Source organism: Gallus gallus, chromosome 11 (genome assembly GCF_016699485.2).
Source record: "Gallus gallus isolate bGalGal1 chromosome 11, bGalGal1.mat.broiler.GRCg7b, whole genome shotgun sequence".
Lineage (NCBI taxonomy): Eukaryota > Metazoa > Chordata > Aves > Galliformes > Phasianidae > Gallus > Gallus gallus.
Window position 1 is genome coordinate 13,475,566 of NC_052542.1, and position 24,474 is coordinate 13,500,039.

The following is a 24,474-nucleotide window of genomic DNA, read 5'->3' on the forward strand; positions in this document are numbered from 1 at the left end:
CTTTATGACACCAGAAGTGGCAGGATTCTCTTCCCTCCTACTGTTCAGCAAGCTTTGATTCACTCCTAGGTTAGGATAAATTAACCTTGAATACAAGCAGAAGTTGGACAGGCAGTCATAGAGGATGAAGTGAACAAAGTGTAAGACCACAGTGAACAATACAAATAAAATAAAACAGCACAGAGCACATGAGCTATTCTAGCAGCATTTCATTTGCTCTGAAGCAGTCAGCAGGAAAACCAGACAGGAGGGAAAGGTCTCCTGTATGTAATGAGGTAGCTTTGACCTACCTCAGAATGCAAAACTTTACAATTTGAATCACAGACTTGTGCATCTGGCATCTGAAGCCTAGCTTTCAACTCAGTGAACAGGGCTTCTGAAGAAGCAGTCAATTTTTAAAAAGCAGTTTTCAGGCTTCAAACAAGCCTTAGTCTCAGACAGCCATCATTTCTACTATCTCCTTTCTCATTCCTCCCTTCTATTTGTTTTTCTTTTCTCTGTATTCCCTTTATGGCTTTTGGAAAAGGAACTTGCTCAAGTAGGAAGTTGGAAGAATGTAACTGGATTGACAATATCTTCGATACTGTGTGCAATCCTAAATCCAAAAGATCCTTATTAAGAAACTCAAGTCAGAAGCAGATTAGCTTTCAAAGAGAATCAACTGAACACTCTAAGTATACATACGGAGTCCAAGGGGACTCTAAAATGCTTAGAAATCTGGGGGCCTAATGAAGGACTTGGAATAGATCTTGGCAGGATAATATGTTTTAAAATGTTTTTAGTAAGTGGCTCCAAAATTTTATTTAAACAGTTTACTTAGGAAGTTTTTTCTGAAGATCTCAGTTGCTGAAAATTTCATTATCATATGCTGAGTTCTGAAAGGTTTATCCTCCATCCTTCATAAATGAATGATTCAGAAGGCTTCCCCTCCATCTTTAAGCCTAACTAATTATATTTCCCCAAACTAACAGGGAACAGTTCAGGGACTATCTGTGCAAAAGCAGCAACCTAAAACAGAATAGCTTACTGAAAACTACATAAATGCCAAAAAAAAATCAGGCAAGGGATCTTTTACTCTAGATAAACTAAACAGTGATTCTGATTGCTTAAGAAAGAAATTATGAAATCAATTTAAAGGAATAATCACATTTCCCACACCTATTTGCCTCTATAGCCATACTATTTAAAATTATTACATGTTCATCACAAAGCTGACTATGAACTGCAGGTATCACCATAGTCTCTAAGAGCCACTATCTCAAACAAGGAGAGAAAGTTTCCTTACATACATTTCTTGCGACGTCCACAAAAATGTTGCTTTTGAAACCTTCCATGGTGGTAACCATTCGCTTGAGCATGATACTTGTGGTAAATATGAGTTCTATGATGGCCAAGAGAAAAGGATTTGGGATTGGACTCTACTGTGTACCGGTGCACCTTTTCTTCTGCTGTTCGTTTATATAAGACATGAGGATGATGTCCAGCAGGTGATGTGTAGTTGTGCTCCTGTGCTAGCTGCTGAGGTAATGGAGATATAAGGAATTCGATCTTCCGTGTCCTTATCAAACCTGACTAAAAGAAAAGGCAGCACAAATTAGAGGAAGATTGTCAAGGTTCACAACTGGAACACACTAGCTCTTAAGGTGATCTTCCAAAGCCTCTGTACAGACTGAAATGTGCTTCTCTAAATTGGATTTACTCCAGATTTAATCTAGATAGTCTTCCCAATTAAACATACATTGTTTCACTTTGAAGATGGCCCATCTTCATGTTTGGTAACACAGAGAACAAGAATGTTGTACCCCACATTATCAGCATAGCACTTTCACGCAGTGTTACAATTAACTTTTTAGGCGATATTAATCCTGGTATCAGGTTATTCTAAGTAGAAATCTAAGCATGTTATGGTACAGCAGTGCAAAAATAATGCATCTAAAAATTTTAGTGCCACCATTCAGTGATCAGCTCCCAACAATTTAATCAACATAAAGCAGTTTACAATTTTTGCCCTCATACAAAAACAAAACAAAACAAAACAAAACAACTAACTGATCAGTGAAATCAAGTATCTTATCGTTTTCCTTCTGGGAGCTCAAAAGACAGAAGTATGGGAAATCTGTGTTGTATTTTTCACATAGTGTCTACACATAAAAATCCACATGTGATGAAGTGTTTCCAGGATCAGGGCCAGAGAAATGTGGGTGGCACTGAGGAAGTATTTCCATGCAGCTCATTAATCAGTTATGATTTTATTTCATTTCTTGGTTTTGTAAAACATGTAGTAATAAACACTCCTTTTTACCAAGTCAAAACCCAAGAAGTTTCATCAGGTAGTTCTATTACATTATATACGTAATACTAGATACGGACTTTTGTTTTGCATCAATGAAGCTCTACCACATGCCAACACTCTCCTTCCAAAAACTGACATCCCATGAGAACTACATATCTCTAATGCTTCAGAAAAATATGTGCAGACAAACAAATGTCAATTACAAACCTCAAGTCCCAGCTCACAATTCCATCTCCTTTCTCAAAAGACATTCTCTGAAATGTGCATATTAGACAGGTATTGTCCAATTTCACTTCTGAAATCGATACTTTTCTTTAGCCAAACCTCCTGCATCCAGAATGCCAAGGATATCCAAAAGAGAGCAAATTTTAATGCCTAACACAAGCCCTTTAAGCCGTGTAGTTTTTAAGGATTTTTGAAATTTTCTGCACTTTCAGAACTCTATCCCATGAGGAAAAATCAACAGAAAATGTAAAGCAAGTGAAAATGAGAAGTTACATATAAAATCTTCACATCTTCAACTGTCTACTAAGTCAATGCTAAAACTGAATTTAAGTGTATTCCAGTTAAAAAGACATTTCAGAGACATACAAGTTCTCCATAGTCTATAGTCAGGCACTATGCACTCTGCAAGCAAATTCACTTCTGTTTTACCAACTCAATTGCATCTTCATCATGCTCCCTGGTATGGAGTCCTAATGATAGCGCTCTTAAAATCATACTGTGTTCTTCATTCTGACAACATAATTGATGCCATATTATTAACTGGGATGGTCTGTTTGCCTCCTGAAAATTTATATGAAAATAAAAACGGATCATATTATGATTCACAATTTACCCCCTCTCCTTTCTTCAACACAAATTCATAATAATATATCTACATCTACTTCACATTCTAAATAGAGGCTAAAATTGCCTCTGTTGATAAAAGAGAGGCAACACAGACAAGAATTTAGTTTGTCTGCTCACTGCAATAAGTTGGCATATTTCAAATGTCAATTCTCATTTGGTAATGGTAAAGTACTTTCCAGTAGGAAAGAAGACTAATATTTTAATCCTCGTGATGCCATTATGCAATTTAGAAGTGGTTCTGAGATGCAATCTTTATCTTCTGAAGTGTACTGGTAACTGTGCAGTGCTATTTTTTTTTTTTCTTCCTGCTTGAAAACAGAAATGTAGTAAATCTGGTTTTTATTTCCCCAATTTAAAGGTTTCCACATCTGAAATTATTCCTGTAGGATTCATTTTGTAAATGAATCAAACCATATGGAACAAAGGCTTTTCTGCATTTTCCTATAAGAAACCATCTCTGATGTACACCAACTTGAACCAAATATAGCCCCAGATGTAATTTCTGTACTTAACATCATAAAGGCAGATTAAGAATTGTGGGAGGAAAAAAAAAAAAAAAGCAGACTGAATTCTGGCCCCTGTATTTCTTGCATACTGCTGTACCATTTCATAGGCTGTAATCAACAGTGCCTTACAAATCTATTCTTTTTTTTTTTTTTCCAGCAGGTATGATCCTGAATCTCCCATAAGACTTATTTTTTGGGCTTTACATCAGACGCATCCTTCAAATGGTAACATCTAGTCTTACTCAGTTGTCAAAAAGAAAGGAGAAGTGCCATGCAGCAGTCTGGACACTCAGTCATACACCATTCTTCATTTCTTTCCATTTCTTTCAGGTATGTGATAGTTTCAATGAATCACATTAAAATTATCTCTTTGGTATTCCAAAAGCAATGCTGAGAATGCTGACCTGGCTTCTGACAGAGGCACTCCTTTGGATTGGTGCAAAGTGGGCAGCTGGGCAGTAATGCCAGATACATTTCTTGTAGGTTCTTGAGTGCCTTAGGTAAAGTAAAATGGTCTGCGACTGTGGCCACGTTGGCTGGAAACTATGCCAGCTGAGAAATACTGGAGCACAAAGACAGGATACTAGCACAGAATCATCTTTTCTAACTTCCCACTGCCAAAGAATTTCAGCTCCTTGAAGCAGGCCGGGTTTTGGCTAGTCTGTACTCCTGGGCAGTGTCAGTGTCCTTTGGAATTTTTCCTACACATACATGAAACATCACTCTATTCATCAGTTAGATGCAATACATTTCTCCACCTCAAGTAGTTCAGTAGCTGAACAAATATTGTCAAAACTGTCATGGAAATTTTAAGTATTAGGTTTTCATATTGCCAGCATAGCTTTAAATATACATGTACTTTTCCTCGAATTAGAAGTCAGTGATACTTTTCCATTAACTTTGATGGGTTTGAGAATGAGTGAGAAGAGGAACAGATAGGTCCAGCCTTTTTTTTTTCTTCAGATTCTCTGCACTTAGAACACCATGAGAGGAAGCTGTATGCCAAAATCTAACATTTTTAACAAGTCACAACACAGCATGAAATTGACGGGGACTCCCTCTCTCCCAATGTGGCTATCGTTAGCAATAGCAGTGATTGTGAGAATATGGTGGGAAGGAAAACCCAAGAGACTGCTCATTTGGAATCTGCTGTTCTGTTGTTCTTCCTTCAAAACACACATTTGCTGTCCTTCCGTAAGGCATATCCCACACCACTGGGAACTGAATTGAAACACATACAATGATCTGTGTAGGTAGCAAATAATTCAGAATCAATACATTGGAAGAAGTATTGTTTGCAGAAAAGTTTGCAGAAAAGCTGAGAAAAGATGGGAAGGCTACGTTCTTCCCACTCACTATGTGTTATGAAATGTTTGCTCAGCCTTGAGCTAAAGAAACTTTCAGACAAGAATACATCTTCATAATATTCCTAAATATCAGGGGGTTAACATCAAGGTAAGGCACTTGTTTCATTTTCTTGCTGCAGTTCAAAAGGAGGACAAATCTCAAAGAGAGGATTAGAAATGGGAAATGATAAAAATTCAGCTTCAAGTTATTTTAATATTATTTTAGAATAAAAACTGAAGAATAAGGGGAATTCTTTGAACCACTAAAATTTCATCTTAGCTATTAAAAACTAGATAAATCTTCCACTGATCTCAAACTCACACAGAGTAGTTTTGTTAGAAAAAGGCAGAAAAATGTATGTTAGAGTCTGTCCTCATTCTGCCTTTTAGCAGAACTACAAATGGCTACTTCCATTTGTCTTCCTCTGTGTTCTTACATTTGGTGAACAGTACTGGAGCTTACCAGCCAGTAAATCTAATTCATTTGGATGTTTCAGAATCTCTAAGAACCAGACCCTCCATAAGAAATGCAATACTGACAGTGAGTGATACACCATGCAGAGGAGCATTTTCAGAACTTCTACTTGCCTGTATTTAAAAACAGCAACAACAACAACAAAAAACCCTACATTCTGAGATAGTAAGGAAACCCTTGCTCCCAACCAGAAGAGTCTCATGGCTATCAGTTCTCTATTTGCATATAAGACCCTTTCATGAAATGCTAATAACATTAAACACAACAGCTTGGCTACACACATAATGAAGTTACAAGAGTTTTGTAATTGAGATGAAAAATCCAAGTAATGAGGTAAGAAGCATAAAGAAATGAAATGGAAAATTAAAATGTGAATAAATGAACTGTGATGCTTATCTCTGCTTATCAAAACTACTCAATACTGAATGATGCAAATTTGAATTATGGTTTGTATGACCAGGAGTATCTCAACTAAACCAAGTGCTAAAAAAAATGTGCACAAACTTTCTAAGCAATATTACTCATTTCCAGAATGCTTTATTCAATGTTATGAGCATATAATAAAATTAAGTGTTAAAAAAAACTCCGTCATAACTGGTGGCCACTAAGACCACGGCCAAAGAAGTTAATGAATCCTATTCCTCTAGGTGGGTGTGCACCTAATCAAGATGAAAAATCTCTCAAAAAGGAAGAGTTAAATGTAGTTACACCCAGTAAAATTGCTCCAAGCATTCATGCAAAGTTTTAAGAGATTTGACACAAGGCCAGTTGAAATTGGCATAAACCTTTACAAAGACATCAGTGGACATTGATCCAAGACTTCTGTTGTGCTATTTTCCAACTGTCGAGCTCTTAAAAAACACAAATCATTGATTCAAACATCTTAACGAGAGTTACAGCACGTATCAGAGGCACAAAGTACAACTTTTACTTCCACTTAAATAAAAGTGTAAAAGAAGAACTTTTTTGAAACAGACAGAATAAGAACAGATGACCTAAGAACGGTTTCTGGATATTTAAAATTAGCTGAGGACCACAACCACAAGTTGCCTTTTATCTCATATTCACATTATAGTATTTTTGGAACCATCTAATGTCACAGCATCCTGGAGCCTTTTCTCATCCTTTTTGTAATGAAAACTCATGAAATCATCTTAGCTGCAGTTTATTTTAATCAAAGCTAAAAATTCTTGTTTTCTATCCTGAAGTGCTGCTAAGTTTCTGGTCATTTAACATCACAAATGAAACACCTGAGACCTATCTCTGCCACCAGCTGCTTCCCTTGCTGGAAGGAGGGACTACCCTCATTCACATGTACAACCTCTGGCAATTATCTGCAAGACCATTTCACATTGTGGATTAATGAGCATCTCAGAAGCAGAAAAAGGATATGATGGAAATCCACAGATCATTAAGCTATTCACACAACTTAGAACTACCAGCCAACAGCTATATGTTGCCGTAGGGCCCAAACTTGCCTCCAAAACTGGGCAAATGTCTTCAGAAACCAACATACTGTACTGTGTGCCAGAAAAAGGAAGAGGTCCCCCAAAACACTTGAAGCTCAGAGTTCACCAGGATGATGGAGAGATGAGTCCTTTCCATTGGGTTTTATAGGTGGATAATGGTGGTCTTTCATGAAGTACAGAGATGATCTTCATGTTTGAGATCCAATTCTGCACATGGTCCAAGGCAGCTGGTGGCAAGCCAACCCTGACTAGAAGCAAAGTAGCTGCTGAGAAACTGGCTTTATGAACTCAAGCACAGCATAACGTTCATGTGTCTACATGGTATTTTGGAATGGAGATAGTTAGTGGCCAGCAGTTTGGAGAACAGCAATGGTCATTTCAGATCCACTTCAAATGCATACTCAGACCTGACAGTCCCCTACATATATAGCAGCAGCCTGATACAAAATTCTCTCAAGAGAGGGGAAAGGTGCCAGTTGTTTATAATGAGTTTTGGGTCAAGCCTTGAAAAAGGGGGTAGAGATACAGCTTTCTCATACATACCACAGAATTTTTGTTTCTCCAAAGCAAAGATAATCAACCAATAAGAGCAGAAGGTTGTTCAAAGCAATCCCACATCGTGTAAGCAGTCATAAAAATAATTATTTATTTAGAGAATGTGTAATGGAAGTTGCCTCACCTCTTGGGATTGGTTAAATTGGTAGTCTGAAAAACATGCAAGACTACAACCTTACTTACTACAGTGATAAGCCAAATTATTTCCAAGAATTATAGCCAGCAGTATAGTACATAGCGACCTGGAATTAGAGATACCTGATATCACTAACTGACTTTTTGAGAGATGGGTTATTGAGTACCTCTCAGGTTAGGGTCAAAATGTCAGTGCTCTGGAAACAATAATAAAAATGAGTAAATTAAGATGTAAAATTGGGTAGAAAAAATACAAGCTACATATCTGGCAAAGCAGAATGAAGGAGCTGAATTGTAGCAAGTGTAGCTGAGGTGAAAGATATCTTTACCCTTGGGAAGCAGCATGAGCAAACAGCCAAACCAATGGCAGTATATCATGGTAATTAAAGAAGTTTGTTCACTCTCTGCTATGACCTACAGCCTTCTGGACTGTAGCTACAATTGGGACAGCAGCAGCTAACAGAGCTAAGGCATATTTTGCCTCCATATGTTGTTTCTGCTCCCCTCAGAAGGGCATTTCACCCATGTGCCCATGTTGTTGAAGCACTGGGTGAATTAAAGAAGGTTCTGAGGCAGAGCAACAGGGACACAATCCATCATTTTCCAACAAAGAGTGAAAGGTCTAAATACACATACTACAGGCTGTTAAATGACTGACTTTTAGAGTGCTGAACATCCAGGAGCTCCTGTAGAACAGAACATTGTCTCTAGACTGCAAGCATTTTCAGGGTGCATTTATACCAGTTTGGGAAAGAAAATGTTCTGGGAAACTAGTGAGAATGGACTCTCATGAGGTTTCCAATAATATACAGGCATTATTGAAGTCAGAGATCCCACGAGTAAAACTCAGAGCATTTTCATTTTTGATCCTATCCCAAACCAGGCAGCACAAAGTCATGCAAACATACTAAACAAAAGAGAATTTAAATTAACTAAACTTTTCCCTAGCTTTTATGTTTGCCAAACAAATTCATCCATTCTTCAGAAAAGTATCAAGTCTGTACAAGGGCAGCTTCTAATGACTATCCCAGTCAGGCAAGAACAAATGTAATATTTTATTGGTCTCAGTCCTTGGCTAATGAGAATAACCTCAGCAGACCTCTCCTGATTTTCACCAGATTGTAGTAACTGGCTGCGTACCACAGCAAATGTTTAGGTTAAATTAATGGACTTTATATATACTAAAATATTTTTATCATCAAAGAAGTATTAGAATCACTGGTTGCCTATTTCAACTTAAGAACTGTACAGAAGATCACATGTTTCTTTAGGTTCTAAGTGAGTCATAGGAAAACTCAGTTTACTTTGTTTTCTAACATAATGTAGATTTCTTGCAAATGCAAAATGTAAGGAATTCTTAACAACATAGCATTTTATTATCTACGGATCTGACAGAAGGAAAGTAAGAAGTTGAAACTGCAATCTGAGCTGGTCGTGAAAGACTACTCTGTATGGCTGCTCAAAAGAAGTGCTATGCAGAACTTTCAGCAATTACTAAAACAAGGTAACAAAATTGCACGTCTTTAATTATTCCTACATGAACAAAGACAACGTTACCTCTGAATAGTGCCTTTGTATTTCTGCAGTTGACTGAACTTGTTTAAAACATCTTTTTGCAACTCTCTGTCAACATATGGCAAATAAGGAAATACTCTTTATTTTTTCCTCCACTGAAAGTAATTGAACCACTCACGTTGGTATTTAAATGTATTAAATTGGCATTTATTGCAGGGTAATGAGATATTCTAGAACTAACACAAAGTTGATGGTTTAGCCAAAGATTAAATACATGCTCTTAAGTACCTGAGCTTCCTCATTTATCATGTTAAAACAAAACAAAACAAACAGCAAAAAACCCACACAAACGGGCATCATAAATAGAAGAAAAATACTGATGTAGACTACAGCATTATGATACCATGGACAGACTGTTAAGATTTAAATGCCAAAGGTTTGCCAAGCAGCACTCAAGATCACTTCATTAACAATTCCATCAGTATGGGTACTGACTGAGTTTTTGGCTTGTTATAATGTTTCTGGAAAGCAATTAGCTAAAACCAACAACTTGAATTAAGGCTTGGTGGCTGTACAAGCAGTTGGGTACTGCCTGTTTAAGCAAATCCCTTCAACTGTAAGATAAAATCTAGATGTTTTATTAGTTATGACAGTTCTAAAATCCAACACAAAGTAAACAGGAAACAGCAGGATTGTTTTATGAATACACTTATGTTTCACTTTTCCTAAAAAGAGGCAGCCCATATTTGTCATGTGCTGTCTTATAGTTGATTAGTTACTTATGGCACACGAAGAGTAATAAACCAACTGACCTCAGAAGATAACTTAGTCTCCTAAACTAGCATGTAACAAAGGTCATTGCTGGATCAGGACTTAAAAGAATTCTCTGCACATGAGAGAAGCCCTACCTTTTGGAAATTTTGAAGCACAGAAGGCACAGACCTCCTTGTCCTCTCACTTTGGGTGGCAGCACAAAATAAAAGCACCATTTATGTTCTACTCAGATCTCTGAAATGTGACTTCAAGATACCTAGATCATTAGCAAGAATTGTACTGCTCAAAGGACTGGGTGCAATGAAAATGCACTGGAAAGACTCTCCTCCTTCATGTACAGCTAATCAGTTTTATGTTGATGGGATTAATATATATTAATATTCTTAGGGAAACTGTATGGCTTCTGAATGAATCTTCCGATCCTGCAATTGTGATAAAGGCAAAACCAGTAACATCATTTAAATAATAATGACATTGAAAAAAGACTGCTTAAAGAAAAAATACGGATGATGATGATAGATAACTAAAACCAGTACTTGGAAATTCTTTTCCATAGGTACTTAGCATTAGCAGATGCTTGCTTGAGTGTTTCCGATCAGCAACATTCCTTCCTATCGGACATGCAACTCCAAACACTACAAGTCATAAATCAGGCCTCACAGGAAACAATACTGTAAATTGTGAGATTTTAAAACATAATACTGAAGGTCTTTGGTGTTTTGTTTGCTTTCTGATTTCTTGAACCATTTTGGATGAATCTTTAATTTTTTTTTTTTTTTTTTTTTACTCTTTTATGATTGTGTGTATGAGAATCAGACTTTTTCTTTAGTGAAAACTCAGCTTTTCCTGTGATGTTAGAATTTTGGCAGCTATTCTTTTCAGGAGAACTTTACGTATCATGAGAGTGGCAGAAAAGCCTGAAAGACACCCTGTTGAAGTTGCAGCCAGGAGACACTGAACACACTCAGACAGCACACCGCTAGCTGACAGCAGACACTTCGCTCTGTTCAGTGACTTACGCTGACCACACCAAAGATCCTCAGGGAATGCTTTAGACAGTGACAGTTTGCTACCCATGCCTACTTTTCCCCAGTGAAGATCTTCCAGATAAAAGCTTTGGCCTGGCAGAGCTGATGCAAATGCATTTGAGGGGGCAGAAGATCTGAGACTGTCTGACCTGGGATAATTTGCATTCAAACCAAATAAATCCAGTTCAATTCCCAAAGCAATTTTATTTTGCTATGAATAGCTCAAGCAGCTCCAATAGCGAGGAGCTCGGGTTACATCTGATTGCCAGCTGTATTGCTTACTAAGAAGTTAGGTCAGTGGTTCCCAACCTTTTAATTTTCCTTGTTGGAGTATACATTGCTATGGATTAGTTACATGAGAGAGTGGTCACAAGGAACTCTGTAGGGAATAAAGTATCAGCTTTGCTGATATTCCACATACACAGACATACATATGTTGAAATATCTACGTGGGAAGGAGAAAGGGAGTGGAATAAAAGAGCTTAGGCCATTAAGGGAATGGAAAACAAGAAGCAAAGATGGCCCAAGGGTGAAAATGTCACGCTGGCGCCTGCGTTATCTGGATTCAGCTCCCAGTTCTTCGTCATACAGCTTCTCTGTTCCTTATTTCTCAGTTTTAAAGGCAGGATAGTATACTCTATATTGTCATTGCTTGAAAAAATTGCAAAGACTCACATTTGACCAGTCAGATGATTCTATGTCCCTCACTATAGAAGCGCATGGCCTTTCTCCTGCTGCAGCCCCAGCCTTCAGGGTGCACTCAGCAGCGTGAGCACACAAACCCATAGTAGCTAGGTACTTGCCACTTAGCAGGACTCTGCACTGGTAAGTGCCCTGTCCAAAGACACACTGCTCTAATACAACCCTGACCACCATCTGTCTCTCATCCCATCACTGTGTAGACTTCTGCCATGTGGTCCCAGTCACAAGAACCTGAGTGCTATATGTTACGTGTCCCAGAAATGTGGTCACATCCACTGGAGTCTGAGAAGGTTAATAGGTTTGCTCCTAACAAGGAATTCCCTTGCTGCAATTCTGGCTACTTTACACATGGCTATACACAGTGTGATTATTTAGCATTGTCAAGAAAGGAGGAGTGGGAAAGAATAAACTTAATCCCTGCTTTTGCTTGTAGTCACATTTTCAAAGCAGGCCAGTAGCCTGAATCATATTGTCTTAGTTTCAGCTGGGATGGAATTGTTTTCATCAAGACTGTCTGGTGTGATGCTATGTTTTTGGTTCTAGGAGAAAAACAATGTTGATAACGCACTGATGTTTATAGTTGCTGCTAAGCAGTGCTGTACAGAGCCAAGGCCATTCTCGTTGAAGGGCCCAAGGAGCTGAGAGGGAACAGAATCAAGATAGCTGACTTAAATTGGACAAAGGGGTATTCCATATCATATGACATCATGTAGAAGGAGTTCTGAAGGGAGTGGGAGTTCATCTCTCTCCCTCTTCTGCTGCTCGGGGCGCTAGCTGGACATCGGTTGGGGCATGGTGAGCAACTGCTTTTGCATCACTTGTTATACACATTTATACATATGAAGTCATAACTATTATCCTTTTTCTTTTATTTATCTTAGTAAATAGTTTTATCTCAACCCACAAGTTCTATTTTGTTCTTTTCTGATTTTCTTCCCCGTCCCACTGGGAAGGGAAGAGTGAGCAAATGACCGTGTGGTGCTTAGTCATCTGCCAGGTTAAACCATAATGCATTTTCTTTCTAAGAAATGACAAATCCGTAAAACTTTGAAGGCAGTCCATAGTATTAACCTGAAATAGGGCAGCAGCATCCCACCAAATTAACATTAGGCCTCACTGTTTTCTCAGTTTGTCACAACATAAGAAACCTGTACCAGGACAACTCCATGTAGAAGTCAGATACTCAATAAACCATATAAACATCCTTAGTCTCCGGGTCTTAGTTTAGAATGGACAATTGGTTAAGAAGTGAGTTATTTGCTAAGCTAAATGTAGTAACTGCCACCTATAGTCCACGTCATGAAATATGCCCACATATTTCTGGGCACAGCTTACAGCCATACAACCTGCCTTCACATTATATTGCCAAGTATACCACGGGTCCACAAATTTGATTCCTTAACTGTAGTCAAATGCAACAAGCTACCAAACAGCGGTGCCCACATATACTGCCTCATGCCTGTCCTGTTTCAGAACTGCGCACTCTTTCATATTCCTCTCACCCACAAATTACACTATTGTTTTATTATAAGGGAACGATGCACAAAGGTGAGCATGCCAACTCTTTTGCTGGTTTAACTAGTGAAATTAAAAGCAGAAAACCTGGGTGAATTTGTCCCCATTTGGAAAACCATTTAATACTATTATAAATTAAAGTTCAGTGAGAAATTATTTTCAGTCAAATTTTCTATCTGCAGTAATCCCTGTAATAGAAGCAAATTTGATCTTGTGCAAAAACCACTACAATATGTTCTGGTGTGAAATATGATACAGTGTCAAAACAGTCCTCCTAAAATGGAGATAATAATGCTGCTTTAATTTTGGTCCAGATTTTCAGCATAAAGTGAGCTAAATCCACCCCTCCTCATTCCAATACACCAATTACATCTGTTGACATCTGTAGTGGAAATGCTAAGTCATGGCTTGAAACAGTGATTAAGCACCTGGTGGGAAGGCAGGGCCAACCCAGGGGAGCTCAGGTGCATGCAATGCATCTGAGTGACTGGAAGGGGTGGAGCCAGGATCTAGACCTTCCCAGACCTCATTTAAGGGTTGGCAGTAGAGGTAAGTGTACCTTTTGCTGGCAATCCCTGCCTGCCTGAAGCCTTCTGAAGGTAAGCAGCTCTCTCTCTCTTTTTTTTTTTTTTTTTTTTTTTTTTTTTTTTTTCTTCCCTTCTTCTTCCTATTTTTTGTCTGTGGGTGCTGCACTGGGGTTTGTTCTCGTTAGCTGTGGCCAAAGGCTTTGTCACCATCCTACTATCATTCCATTATAGCATTACAATATCCTATCTGCTGATGGGGTCAGAGTACAACGCGCAAATCTAAACCAGTATTTAGACCCTTAACATAAGGGTTTGCAAGTATTCAGGTCTATATTTGTCTCAGCCTTACTGACTAGGCCTGCCAAACTACAAGTTATGAAAGGTTACGCTGATTTTCCTATAAGTTTAGTATAAGCCTATGAATTATGTGACACCTCAGTTGAGATGAGTCTTATGAAAAGTATGAAAGACTGTGTGGAAATGTTTACGTATTTGTTTTCATTAACAAAATTAGCTCCATTATTTACCTTGAAGAATCAGTAATAAGAACAGAGTACGAAAAAGAGTATGAGAAGAGGACACAAAGATTTGTTTCTACAGCAACCTACAGAAACCGATCCAAAAAGAGAGGCCTTTGATTCCTGTCTTAGCAAGCACACAATTGTGATTTTTTTTTTTTCACGCAAGTGAATAGCATTCATGAAAGTGTTTGTACAGTAGAGTGTTTTCAATGTACTACTTCCTAATGTAGTTTGTGGAGCTCCAAAGATCAAAGTAACCTGAGGATCTCTGAGACCTCAAGAAATGGGGAAAAATAAATGGTAATGGGGAGGTTGTACTTGAAAGTAACTTTTTGTTCTGTGAGATACTGTCTATATTAAATTGATCCAAGAAACCTGGAAATCTATTGCCATAGATGTTACCACAATGGTAAGCACTATCAGCCTTCTAGCTGGAACAAAAATGCAGGGGAAGTCAAGGGAGATAAAATCATATGGAATATGTTGACAACTTAATATGTTGTGAAGTTATAAGAAGATGGCCTAAAAAAAAAAAAATTAACAGAAGATTTAGCAGGCAAAATTTCCTAGGCAACCTGACCTTTCTGCAATGAATCTACTGAACAGTAGGTTAAGCAAAGGTCAGGTTAAATACAGGTTAAGAAAAAAGCTCCAAGAAGAGGAATGTGCTGTCAGGTTTACAGAGGCTCTGGGACATCATGGAAGTGAGTGAGAGTACAGACACTTCAGTCTCATATCTATCCCAGGGCTTGCGTGTGCTCCCTGCTCCAGCCTGACACCACAGAACACAAGAGCCCCACTGAACTTGTGCAGGTGCTGATTTACCATTCTCACATTCTAACTCCTCAGCTGTATCCTGTCCCAAGCCCATCTCTCACGTTAGTGTGCCCCTGACTTGTCCCCAAAATCATCTGGCTGCTGAGCGGTTGCTTGAGCTTTCCCTGGCTAAGGGGTCTCCATCTGCACTGCCTGCCAAGAGACCAGTGACAGGAACATAGTCAAGTGTATTCATGCCTACATATTTTCCTACACAAGATCTTACGTGTTTCTAGGAATTAAAGTGCAGTTTTCACGCTTCTCAGTGTGAATTCGCACAGATTAATGTGTCATGACTAAAGATGGGACTGTTCGTGCAGTCCATGTGGATCATCAGTTATTTACTCCACCTTTCCTTCTTTCCAGGTGGTAACATAAACAGAGGAAAAGCCAGAAAGACCTCTTGTTGTGAAACATTTCCTCTCTTCACAGCATGTTGCACTATATGCCTCTCCCACAAAGTAACACCAGCAGTGTTAATGTCCTATAGAAGTAAATTAGTCACAATAGCACCATAGGGAACTGGAATATTTTGAATATACACCATATAATCAGGAAGTGCCCACCCTCCTTATCTGCCAGGGAGCCAGGAAACTGAAAGCTTTGTGATTTTAAACTGCCCATCAGTTGCTATGAATCAATCACATCTCACTTTGGAAAGCTAGTGTACATAAGAAATGCTGTTAAGATAAGAGAGGGCTGAAACTACACTCCCACTCTTGATGAAATAGTTTCAGCTCAAGATTTCACACTTGATCACTCCTGTCCTGGGCTCCTCTTTGTGCACCTCCACTGAGCTCCTCAAAAGGACTACAACAGGAGACTGGACATAGTTTTTTTTTTTTTTTTTTTCCAAACTATTTATGCTATTAGCAAAAAAATTGAAATAGATTTAGGATTGATTGAATTAGTTAATTAGTATAAGATACTTTATGAACTCACAACAAGTTCTTCCTTTCTAGTACATATTGTTCTTGCAGTACTTCAACCATTATATGTCACAGTTTTTGCAGCTACTTTACATCCAGCCACTGACTATGAAAACCAACCAGAGACAAATCTCATCAACTTTCTCCTTAAAATTTGAATCAAATTCTGGAAGAAACATGAAGGAGTTCATTTAAATAGCTAGAACATGGTATCGCTATTTGATGGCAGAGAAGGTAACAGCTTGAAAAAGCATTGTTCTGTGCAACTTTATGCAAATAACAATACATTAATATTTCACTCTTTTGTAAAATCAAGATCAATGTGGGCACCAATTCAGTGCTTTTGTATAGACATGCATGTATGTATACATAATTCTTTTTCCATTTTATTGGCTACTGAAATGCAGGAAGTCAGGTCCAGAATGTAAAGTGCCATATAGTGCAAATGCCACGTTTGACTTCATTAGGACTTGATCATGATTAGACCAAGTAAGCTCTTTCCAGTTGTTTATCTTTGAGTATGTGGCTGGTTTTCTGGGAAGCTGCTTAAATTCCTGCTTCATTTCACTTCTGGTTGTTGCTAGCCTAAGCGGTCCATGACAAGAAGATACGGTCAGTCTGCAGATTAGTTTCTTTGCCTTTCAGGTAGGCCATTTTCCTCTATCTTCTGCCTCAGTGTAATCTGATTAAACGGCTCTCCCTTGGGCTACTTACAAGATGTGTTTTGGGTCTGTCAGTGGAAACTGACGTGCTTCGCTTTCTTTACAAACCAGCAGTACCTTCCCTCTGAAAAATGTGTTTCTAAACCAAATAGTAATTGTAGTAACTTTACCAAAAAGGTACTGTGTACCTCTTAATTCAAAGGTGAGGATGGAAGAAGAGAAGGGAACTCTCTTGAGGTCAAGTTCTGATCCAAAGCAGCATAGAACATATTAATCAAACTTTAGATGAAGCCCCTAAAACAGCAGGTAATGACAGTGAAAGATATCATACTGCAAGGATCAGAGTTGTTCACTTCTGTCTCAGCCTGCAAAGTTTCCTTTTTTCTCCCCCTTTGCTGAGGTTTTAGCTGCTAGAGGCAAGAAAACAATCTGATCATCAGTATGCGTTGTTGGGAATGCAAAATATATCCATACAGCCTTCAGCATGGTTTCTAGCATGAAGAGTAACCAGCAAGCAGAGAAAGAAACTGGGGACTGGAGATACTGTTGTGGTAGGCTGGTGTCCTGTGTTTTTACAGACAGTTATTGTAAACAATGTAATGTAGAATGATCCTCTGTCAGAAGTAGCAAAAAAGGGCAAAAGTGACAGAAGCATTTTTTGACTCATATTATAATCATTCACAGCTCCACGGGGGGCTGCAGAAAATTCAGGCTGGCCCTAGACCGAGGTTTGTACTTCAATCTTTAATTTATACTTGCATCAACCAAAATAAATAGCACAATTTTCTGTCAAGTGTTAACAGGAAATGAAACTGGGTAGCCACATATTTAAAAAGGTTTAAACTTTCTTCTCTGACAGCCATTATACCTACTCTATACCATTACCAGGTAATACTTCAATAACTACATTCAGTGAAAATACTTCTTGAGGTTTAGTCTAGCCTGATTTTAAGAACTGCTGTTTTGATGAATTCTTCAAAAGGAAAAAAAAAAAAAGTATGGCAGAAGACAAGCCTACTCATAACAGAATTATTTTTAAATCGTAGAATGCTCAGTCTTCTCACTGAGATGCACTAATTCACAGGAGAAAGCAAATCTGTTTTTAATTTTATTTGAAGAAAATCTAATTATATTTTTGGTGTTATATAAATTTTATATCATGGCAAAGAAACTGTCGATCTGAAGAGTAATCCCTGTTTCATTAGTTTGTGTATTCTGACACAGTATATAGTATTACATTCTTAAATTAGTTGGAAGCCACACTGTGCTGCAGAATATAAAAACAAAAGTGAGGGCTCAAGCTAGGTCAAGCATATTTTGTACAGGTCCATTAAAAATCTCATTCTATTAATATTCATAAAGATGTTGAGACACAAAAGTCCTTCAATTAACATATTAGGCAGGCAGGCACAAGCTTTCAAGTGATCCCACTGTGAACAGCAAGAATCCAGTCCTCAGAGTGTAAAGCCATGAGTGTGCTGCGTACATAGTAGTGCAGCTAGAAATGCTAATGCCACAGAAGAGTGAAAAGGCAATGCCCTATTGTCTCCATAAGTAAACATCACTTTATTGCTTCAGCTTCCTCTTCTACTAAATGTGTGTATGCTGGATCTTGCTATTCCAGTAAGAATAACTTCAAGACCTGTTATCTTTGTCACCATACTTTTTTATTTTACTGTGTGGCAGGAACTAGCTGGGAAGCTACACATAAGATTCAGGAAAATGATTTTTATCTGACTACATAAATTGTTTGTAGATTTCCCTAGCCTATGAACATTGTAAGAAAGAAATTAACTTGAACGTTGCAGAAATTACTTTGGACAATAATGGTTCCCACGGTACTAAGCTCCAACCATCAAGACTCATTCACTTGCATATGACCTGATTATTTGACATTTCTTCACCTCATTCTTAGCGACTTCCGAGCATGATAAACAATAAAAGGTTACTGATGTCAACCTATTATGAGTCTCTAACACACACTAAAGCTTGTACTAAAGCTTAATACTTTAGTAAATTGTGTTGATCTGCAAGGCATTATGATTTCAGGTTTCAGTAAATGTTTACCTCGAAGCTTTAGTCAATGCTCTGCTGTCTGAACCAAAGTAAAGTTCTGCTTCCATCAGCTATTCACATAGCTGGTCGAATCACTGTCAGAGCAAATCAATAGGAAATTCCTTTCACATACTGTAATTTATGGTAGACCTGCAGCAACAGAATTGGGATTAAAATGGGATAAGAAAAGGCAAGAAAGAACCAACATTTCTGCTCCCAGTGACATGATCAAAAAGACAGAGGAAAACCTTGTTTGTAATACAATTATACATTAAAGTTCAATTCAGATACCGTTTAAGGGCTAGTCAGAGCCTTCCTAACACAAAATGAGTGAGTTTTAGGAAAAAGATAATGAAGTCTGAGCTTCAGTTGATATAGCTTGCTGTAGGTTTAGCTCTTGCTGTGAAGATAGAGAAGTTTAACCCCTGTTCTGCTAGCTCACTGACAGAAGACCATTTAAAAATGTCTCACAGACCTAACAACTTCTGTGTGATCAAGAGTCAGCTTAGAGGAAATACTTCTAGTGACTAACAAAGCTGTTCACTTCAGTGGGGCTGTTGCCAGTTTATCATTGGACATTGAAATTTCCAAAAAGAAGACAGGTATTTTCTAGAATCCCCTTGGAGAGTTATAAATCCTTAAATGATATCAGATGAAGCTCTGAAATTGTCTTACTGAACCAACTGATAAACTATTGGCATAGCAGCCAATTGCACAGCTTTTATTGTATCCTATCCAAGAACTGCAAATTTTAAGTCAAAGAATGTGATAACAGACTTCAGGCCTCTGTCCTGTTCTCATAGCTGGCAGTACCAGGAATCAAGGTCAAGTTCTCAGTTTGACACAAGTGTACAAATCACAAAGCTGTCATGCTCAGGATGCTGGCTTTGCAGAGAGGCTAAGGAAGAAGGAGAAAGCTTGGAGGAAAAGAGAATTTACAAACAGTTTTGATACTATTGCTTGTTCAAATTAAGTGGGCTGTACAGCATGGTCAGGGCACAACCAGGATACCCCTCTGCTTTCTGCTGCCTCCACATGTACATGGTGCCATGTACAGAACTTTAGGAGTGGGCTTCTTGAGCTGGACTTGAACTACAGTTTCACAGACTGTTCTTGTGTTTTGAGTAAGTAAAAGGCTTTAGATTCTGAGTCTGCAAACCTGGTATTTTCCTCAAACACTTTTGAAGTGCAGGAAGAAGGGAAAAAGAAATAAAGTCTTGTTTATTAGTAACAAAAAGCTGCTGTTAGTTTTTAGAATCTGCCTCTAAATAGAGAAAGATTTTGGATGTTTGACAGTTCACTGCTGTGGAGAAAAGAATACGTTGCATCTCAGCAGCAGAGATGGTATGATCCAAACAAAAATAGTGGCACTTAAAATAAAAATCCTCATTTACATCAAAGACATCCTGTTATGAGAAGGTCAAGTCTGTGCAGACAGGTCATCCTCTCTTGACCCCTATGGAGGCATTTGACTACTTGTTACTCTCTAACAGACTGACTCTCTAAGGGAAACTGTGGGAACTAGTAGTTGTGGAAAGACTTTGCTACAGCAAGAAAAATGCTCATGTTTCAAGGGTAGATGAAGTCTACTGATTCCTTTAGAAGTTGCATTGCTGCTGCTTAAAGAAGAAAGATAAACTGCCTATTTATGCAACAACTCTTCTGGAACTGTTTTTAGGGTGGGTGCAAGCAGTGGTGCTCACAACAGGCTGAAGCTTGGTGTGAGATACACCAAAGAACAATTTTCATGCTCTTACTGCCAGTTAAGCAATAATGGAGCAGGCGAAAACAACTGAGCAGGCTAGCTCCTGTGGGCACCTCGGGACCTGCTGCATGCTTACAGCCCACTGTGTTCACACAGATGGGGCCAAACTGCTCTTAGACAGTATGTGTTCAAGGACTACAGGTTTTTTGTACTATAAAACCTGGAAAAAATAACTGCACTCCTGCACAGTGTGGGCCAATTACTTGTCCAGCATTTAACCTCTTGAATTCAGTTTCTCACCCATGAGCAATCAGTTGGCTCACAATGCCTGGGATAACATAATCCTTGTCTTGCAGAGTTAAAGGCAGAGTTAAACAAAGTTTATCAGACAGTTACAGAGAAGGGTAATCAATAATGGCCTAATCATCATGCAATTCAATTCCTATCAGAAGTCAATAAAAGGCTGAAGTCAGAAGTATTCTGTATTTGCCTAGTATAATTTAAAATACCTTGAAGAATATGGCTTTTTCTCACTGTTATGTCATTTTCCTTGAAACAGTTTTCCTCCTTTCCTCTTTATTGTATTAATGGAAGAATAGTGGCACAATGTCCACCAAAACAGTGGACAAAGTGATCTTGTGAAACATAGTTTGAATTTCATAAGGGATAGAGATGTAATAGTGTGTGAGTATAAAGAAAGCCAATTAACATATGTTCCAATGCTGTTCCTTTTGTTCTCACGTAACAGCAAAAATATAGGATTTGTATATTGACTTGTGGAAGGCCTAAAAATAGCTTTGAGAATGAGTCAAATTGTCATTTCTGTACTTGGTTTCTTTTCAAGGTCCTACTGGGCCAAATTTTGTCCTATTTTTACAGCTGTAGTTTTCTAAAGGACTTTCCTTGCAAACAGCAATTGTTTTGTACTTTCACCAGCAGCCTGGCTCACTGATTTTGACGGGAGTTTGTCTGAATAAGAACCTTGGGATTTGTCTCAACATACTTAATTGGACTTAAAGTGTGAGCTCTAGGAATAAGAGGCTGTTGTTAGCATGAACTTAAATAACGCTAATACAGGGTGCAATTAAATGACTACAAAGAATGGGTACATAAGTTGCCTTGCCTGCCTGCCTCTTAGGTGGCCGGACTGCATTAAGAAGCTTTAATTTTGTGGCTTCTTTGATACTTTGAGCAAGTCCTGCCTTCAGACATGCACACACAACTACCATTGAATTAATACATCTCCTGTTTATCTCTCAGTACTACATCTAACCCTTTCTCCAGTTGTAGACTCCTCTGACAGCTCAGTGAGTGTAACATGATTCATCCTTCCCTCCTCTTTCTCTTCCCTTGACTAGACACTAACAAACACAACAGAATTTGAGACAAGAGGCCCCTTATAATGAAAGATTCAATCACATCTTACCAAAAACAAAGGAGGGCACTAGCCAGCATATGGAGCCGACTCCACTCTTCTAATTGCAGTACATAAATAAAAGGGCAGAATGGCACATATTCTCCTCTAGTATAAGCAGGGGCAGTCTCTCAGGTCTCCACACTGGTGCACTTGTTTAGGGTTGAATTTGGCCTAAACAATAAAACTATGTATTTTACAGGACTTGAATTGTTCCACTGAACTGATTATCCCCCTGAGTAAGTAGACATGCATGTCTACTCAGCAGTGTAAAGCTAAGAGTATTCCTTTATGTTGTATATATTTTTCTTTCCGGGAGCACATCCTTTGTGTTTGCCATATACTCTAATATCTGTCTCCTCCACCAAATGGCTGCAACGCTCCCACAAATTATGCATAAAAACCAACTCATTCATTGTGATCAGTATTTTCTGTTTTGTGCACTGGACTACACTATAAGCTTCCTTGACTCTTTCAGAGAGAGGTCTTGTTCACAGGGGAATATGACTTCTGTTCCTAGAAGTACATTTTTAAATTACTTTTAAGGATGTCTCAAGAACATAATCTCACTGCTGACAACTCTGGAGCTTCCTTGTATTCTGCCCCAATTTACTGTGTGACTGCAAACAACTCACTTTATACAAGAGACAGAATGGAGACAAAACATATAAAAAGAGACAGTCAAACCACAGAGGGTAGTAAAGCTTTTATGGACAACATCATCCTAAAGTGGGTTTAAAGATGGTGAACCTGATACAAATATCTGTTTTTAATACAGGAGAGAGAATGTAATGCTTACAAAGATGGGCAAGGTGAACGCAGAAATGGGCATCTTGAATACTTCCTAAAAAAAAATTCTTATCCTAACAGTGGCCTATACTGTCCCCCTCAGAAAGCCCCTTCATTAAGTGCATTTAGCATAGTCTGTATTTCATTTATATAACAAGTAATTCTATATTACTGAACAATAGTCGGAATCATAAATTTTAATTTGAATAAGAATTAAGTCAGGAGTTCAGAAAAAATATATATAACTTTGGGCAGAATGAGCAGTTGGAATTGAAAGTGAGATGAAGAGGCAAGACAAATCAGTAGCCAGGACGTATACACTGGGGTAGCACAGGGAATTGAAGGAAACTCCAAAAAGTCATACTTGACTACCAGAAGAGTTTTATTAAAAGTGAAAATGAACATCAGTGGAGAAAGGAGTTGAAGATTTTACACAGTTTTCTATTTGGGCTACATTAAGATGATGCCAAAAGAACAAACTGCTTTTGTATTTACAAATGTAAATGAACTCGCTGACCCAAAGTTAAAACAGTTAAACAAACAGAAACAGCCCTGAGAGTAAGAATGTATTAGCAGAATATATGAAAATTAAAAATAAAAATTATCATAGCTGCTTTAGAGGGAACATATCTTCTCTACAGACAGCCCAGAACAGAATACTTTTTTTTTTTTTTGGAAGTATATAAGGTACAGCCATCTTTTAAGCATTTTTTTATAAACTGAGAGAATCTGTGCAATGTAGAACACGAGCCTGAATTTTACTAAATGTGACACTAGGCTTTATTACTAGGTAAGCATGATGCTGTTACTCAATGTCTGATGGTGAAGCAGGCATGTGGAAAGATCTGAACAAGATTTCCTGCATACAAGTTAATTTCATAAAAAAAACCATAACAGATTGTACAGCAAGCAAGGCATATGCTGAATGAATAAAAAAGGGCAGAAAAAAAGGAATTTTCCTGTTGACAATCAAAGTACCTAAATATTTGGATGATGAAAAGGCAAGGGATATTACTCAAAGTAAATGTGTATGCATTATCCTAAAATGCTAAATTAATTTACACCAGACAGAGAGCATGGACCAAAGTTTGCCTTTTGACCCATCAAGTAAATTATCTTGATGGATGGAAACATTTGGTTTCCAATCAACAATTCAACATAAAAATGTGAGGCCTCAGTGTCAACTGAACTATTAAGATGTTAAATACACACATATCTTAATAGATGATACTGAAGCAACAAATTCTTGCTCCTTTCCAGTGTTAAGTTAAGGTCATCCTGTCTAACAAACCATTTCATATAGACTCTCTCAAAAGTCCACTCTGCAGGCAATGGCAGATAACAGACAACTGAATGACTGAATACTCTAGGTCATCCAAAAAATTAGATCAAAGAGTCCCTGTAGTCTATTGAAATGCAATTGCTTCCAAATCACATTGTGGTGTTCCAGGCCTGAAAGAATGGGTCACTGCAATTTTATTGTAGAGAAGCTATTGCTAATGAAAGGAACAATGGAAAGATTAGTGCTACCAACCATATAGAAGAAACACCACTTTCGGTTTAATTGCAGTGAACAAAGCAAATAGGAAAGAAGGGCAACCAAGTGACAAAAGTAGTTGGTGCAAAGAGGATATAGAAGCTATTCACAAGGTTCTCTTGGTCAGGGCACAGCGTCCAGACTTAACATATGATTACTGAATTTGGATCACAGTAAAAAGCGACGCGGTTGTCATTACAAACAGCTGATGACACATTTTTAAGAAAGTAGTCTTGCAAACTGAAAGACTAAGAATGCTGTTGATAATTTTCCTGCTAGGCACCAGTTGCACAGAAATTAATAAAAGGATGGGGAGAAAGGAACAATTATACGTTGTGATACTGACTCTGCAGG

At 38.1% G+C, this 24,474-nt stretch overlaps 1 protein-coding gene and 1 long non-coding RNA gene across 7 annotated transcripts in view; one reads left to right on the forward strand and one right to left on the reverse strand.

Moving 5' to 3' along the window:
* Positions 1 to 11,141, forward strand: part of LOC121111691 — a 282,447-nt gene extending 271,306 nt beyond the window's left edge. For both annotated transcript variants that reach the window (XR_006931190.1, XR_006931191.1), the window contains 2 exons: positions 3,812 to 3,981; positions 5,495 to 11,141. This is a non-coding gene — a long non-coding RNA (uncharacterized LOC121111691). The remainder of the gene's footprint in view (positions 1 to 3,811; positions 3,982 to 5,494) is intronic.
* Positions 1 to 24,474, reverse strand: part of ADAMTS18 (ADAM metallopeptidase with thrombospondin type 1 motif 18) — a 69,717-nt gene that overhangs the window by 40,850 nt on the left and 4,393 nt on the right. For 3 of the 5 annotated variants that reach the window (XM_004944253.5, XM_015292516.4, XM_015292517.4), the window contains exon 4: positions 1,290 to 1,572. In XM_004944253.5, coding sequence (XP_004944310.4) covers positions 1,290 to 1,572 — 283 coding nt within the window. Of the gene's footprint in view, positions 1 to 1,285; positions 1,573 to 24,474 lie in introns of those variants that run through there. The other 2 variants (XM_025154308.3, XM_015292518.4) reach the window with 1 other exon arrangement.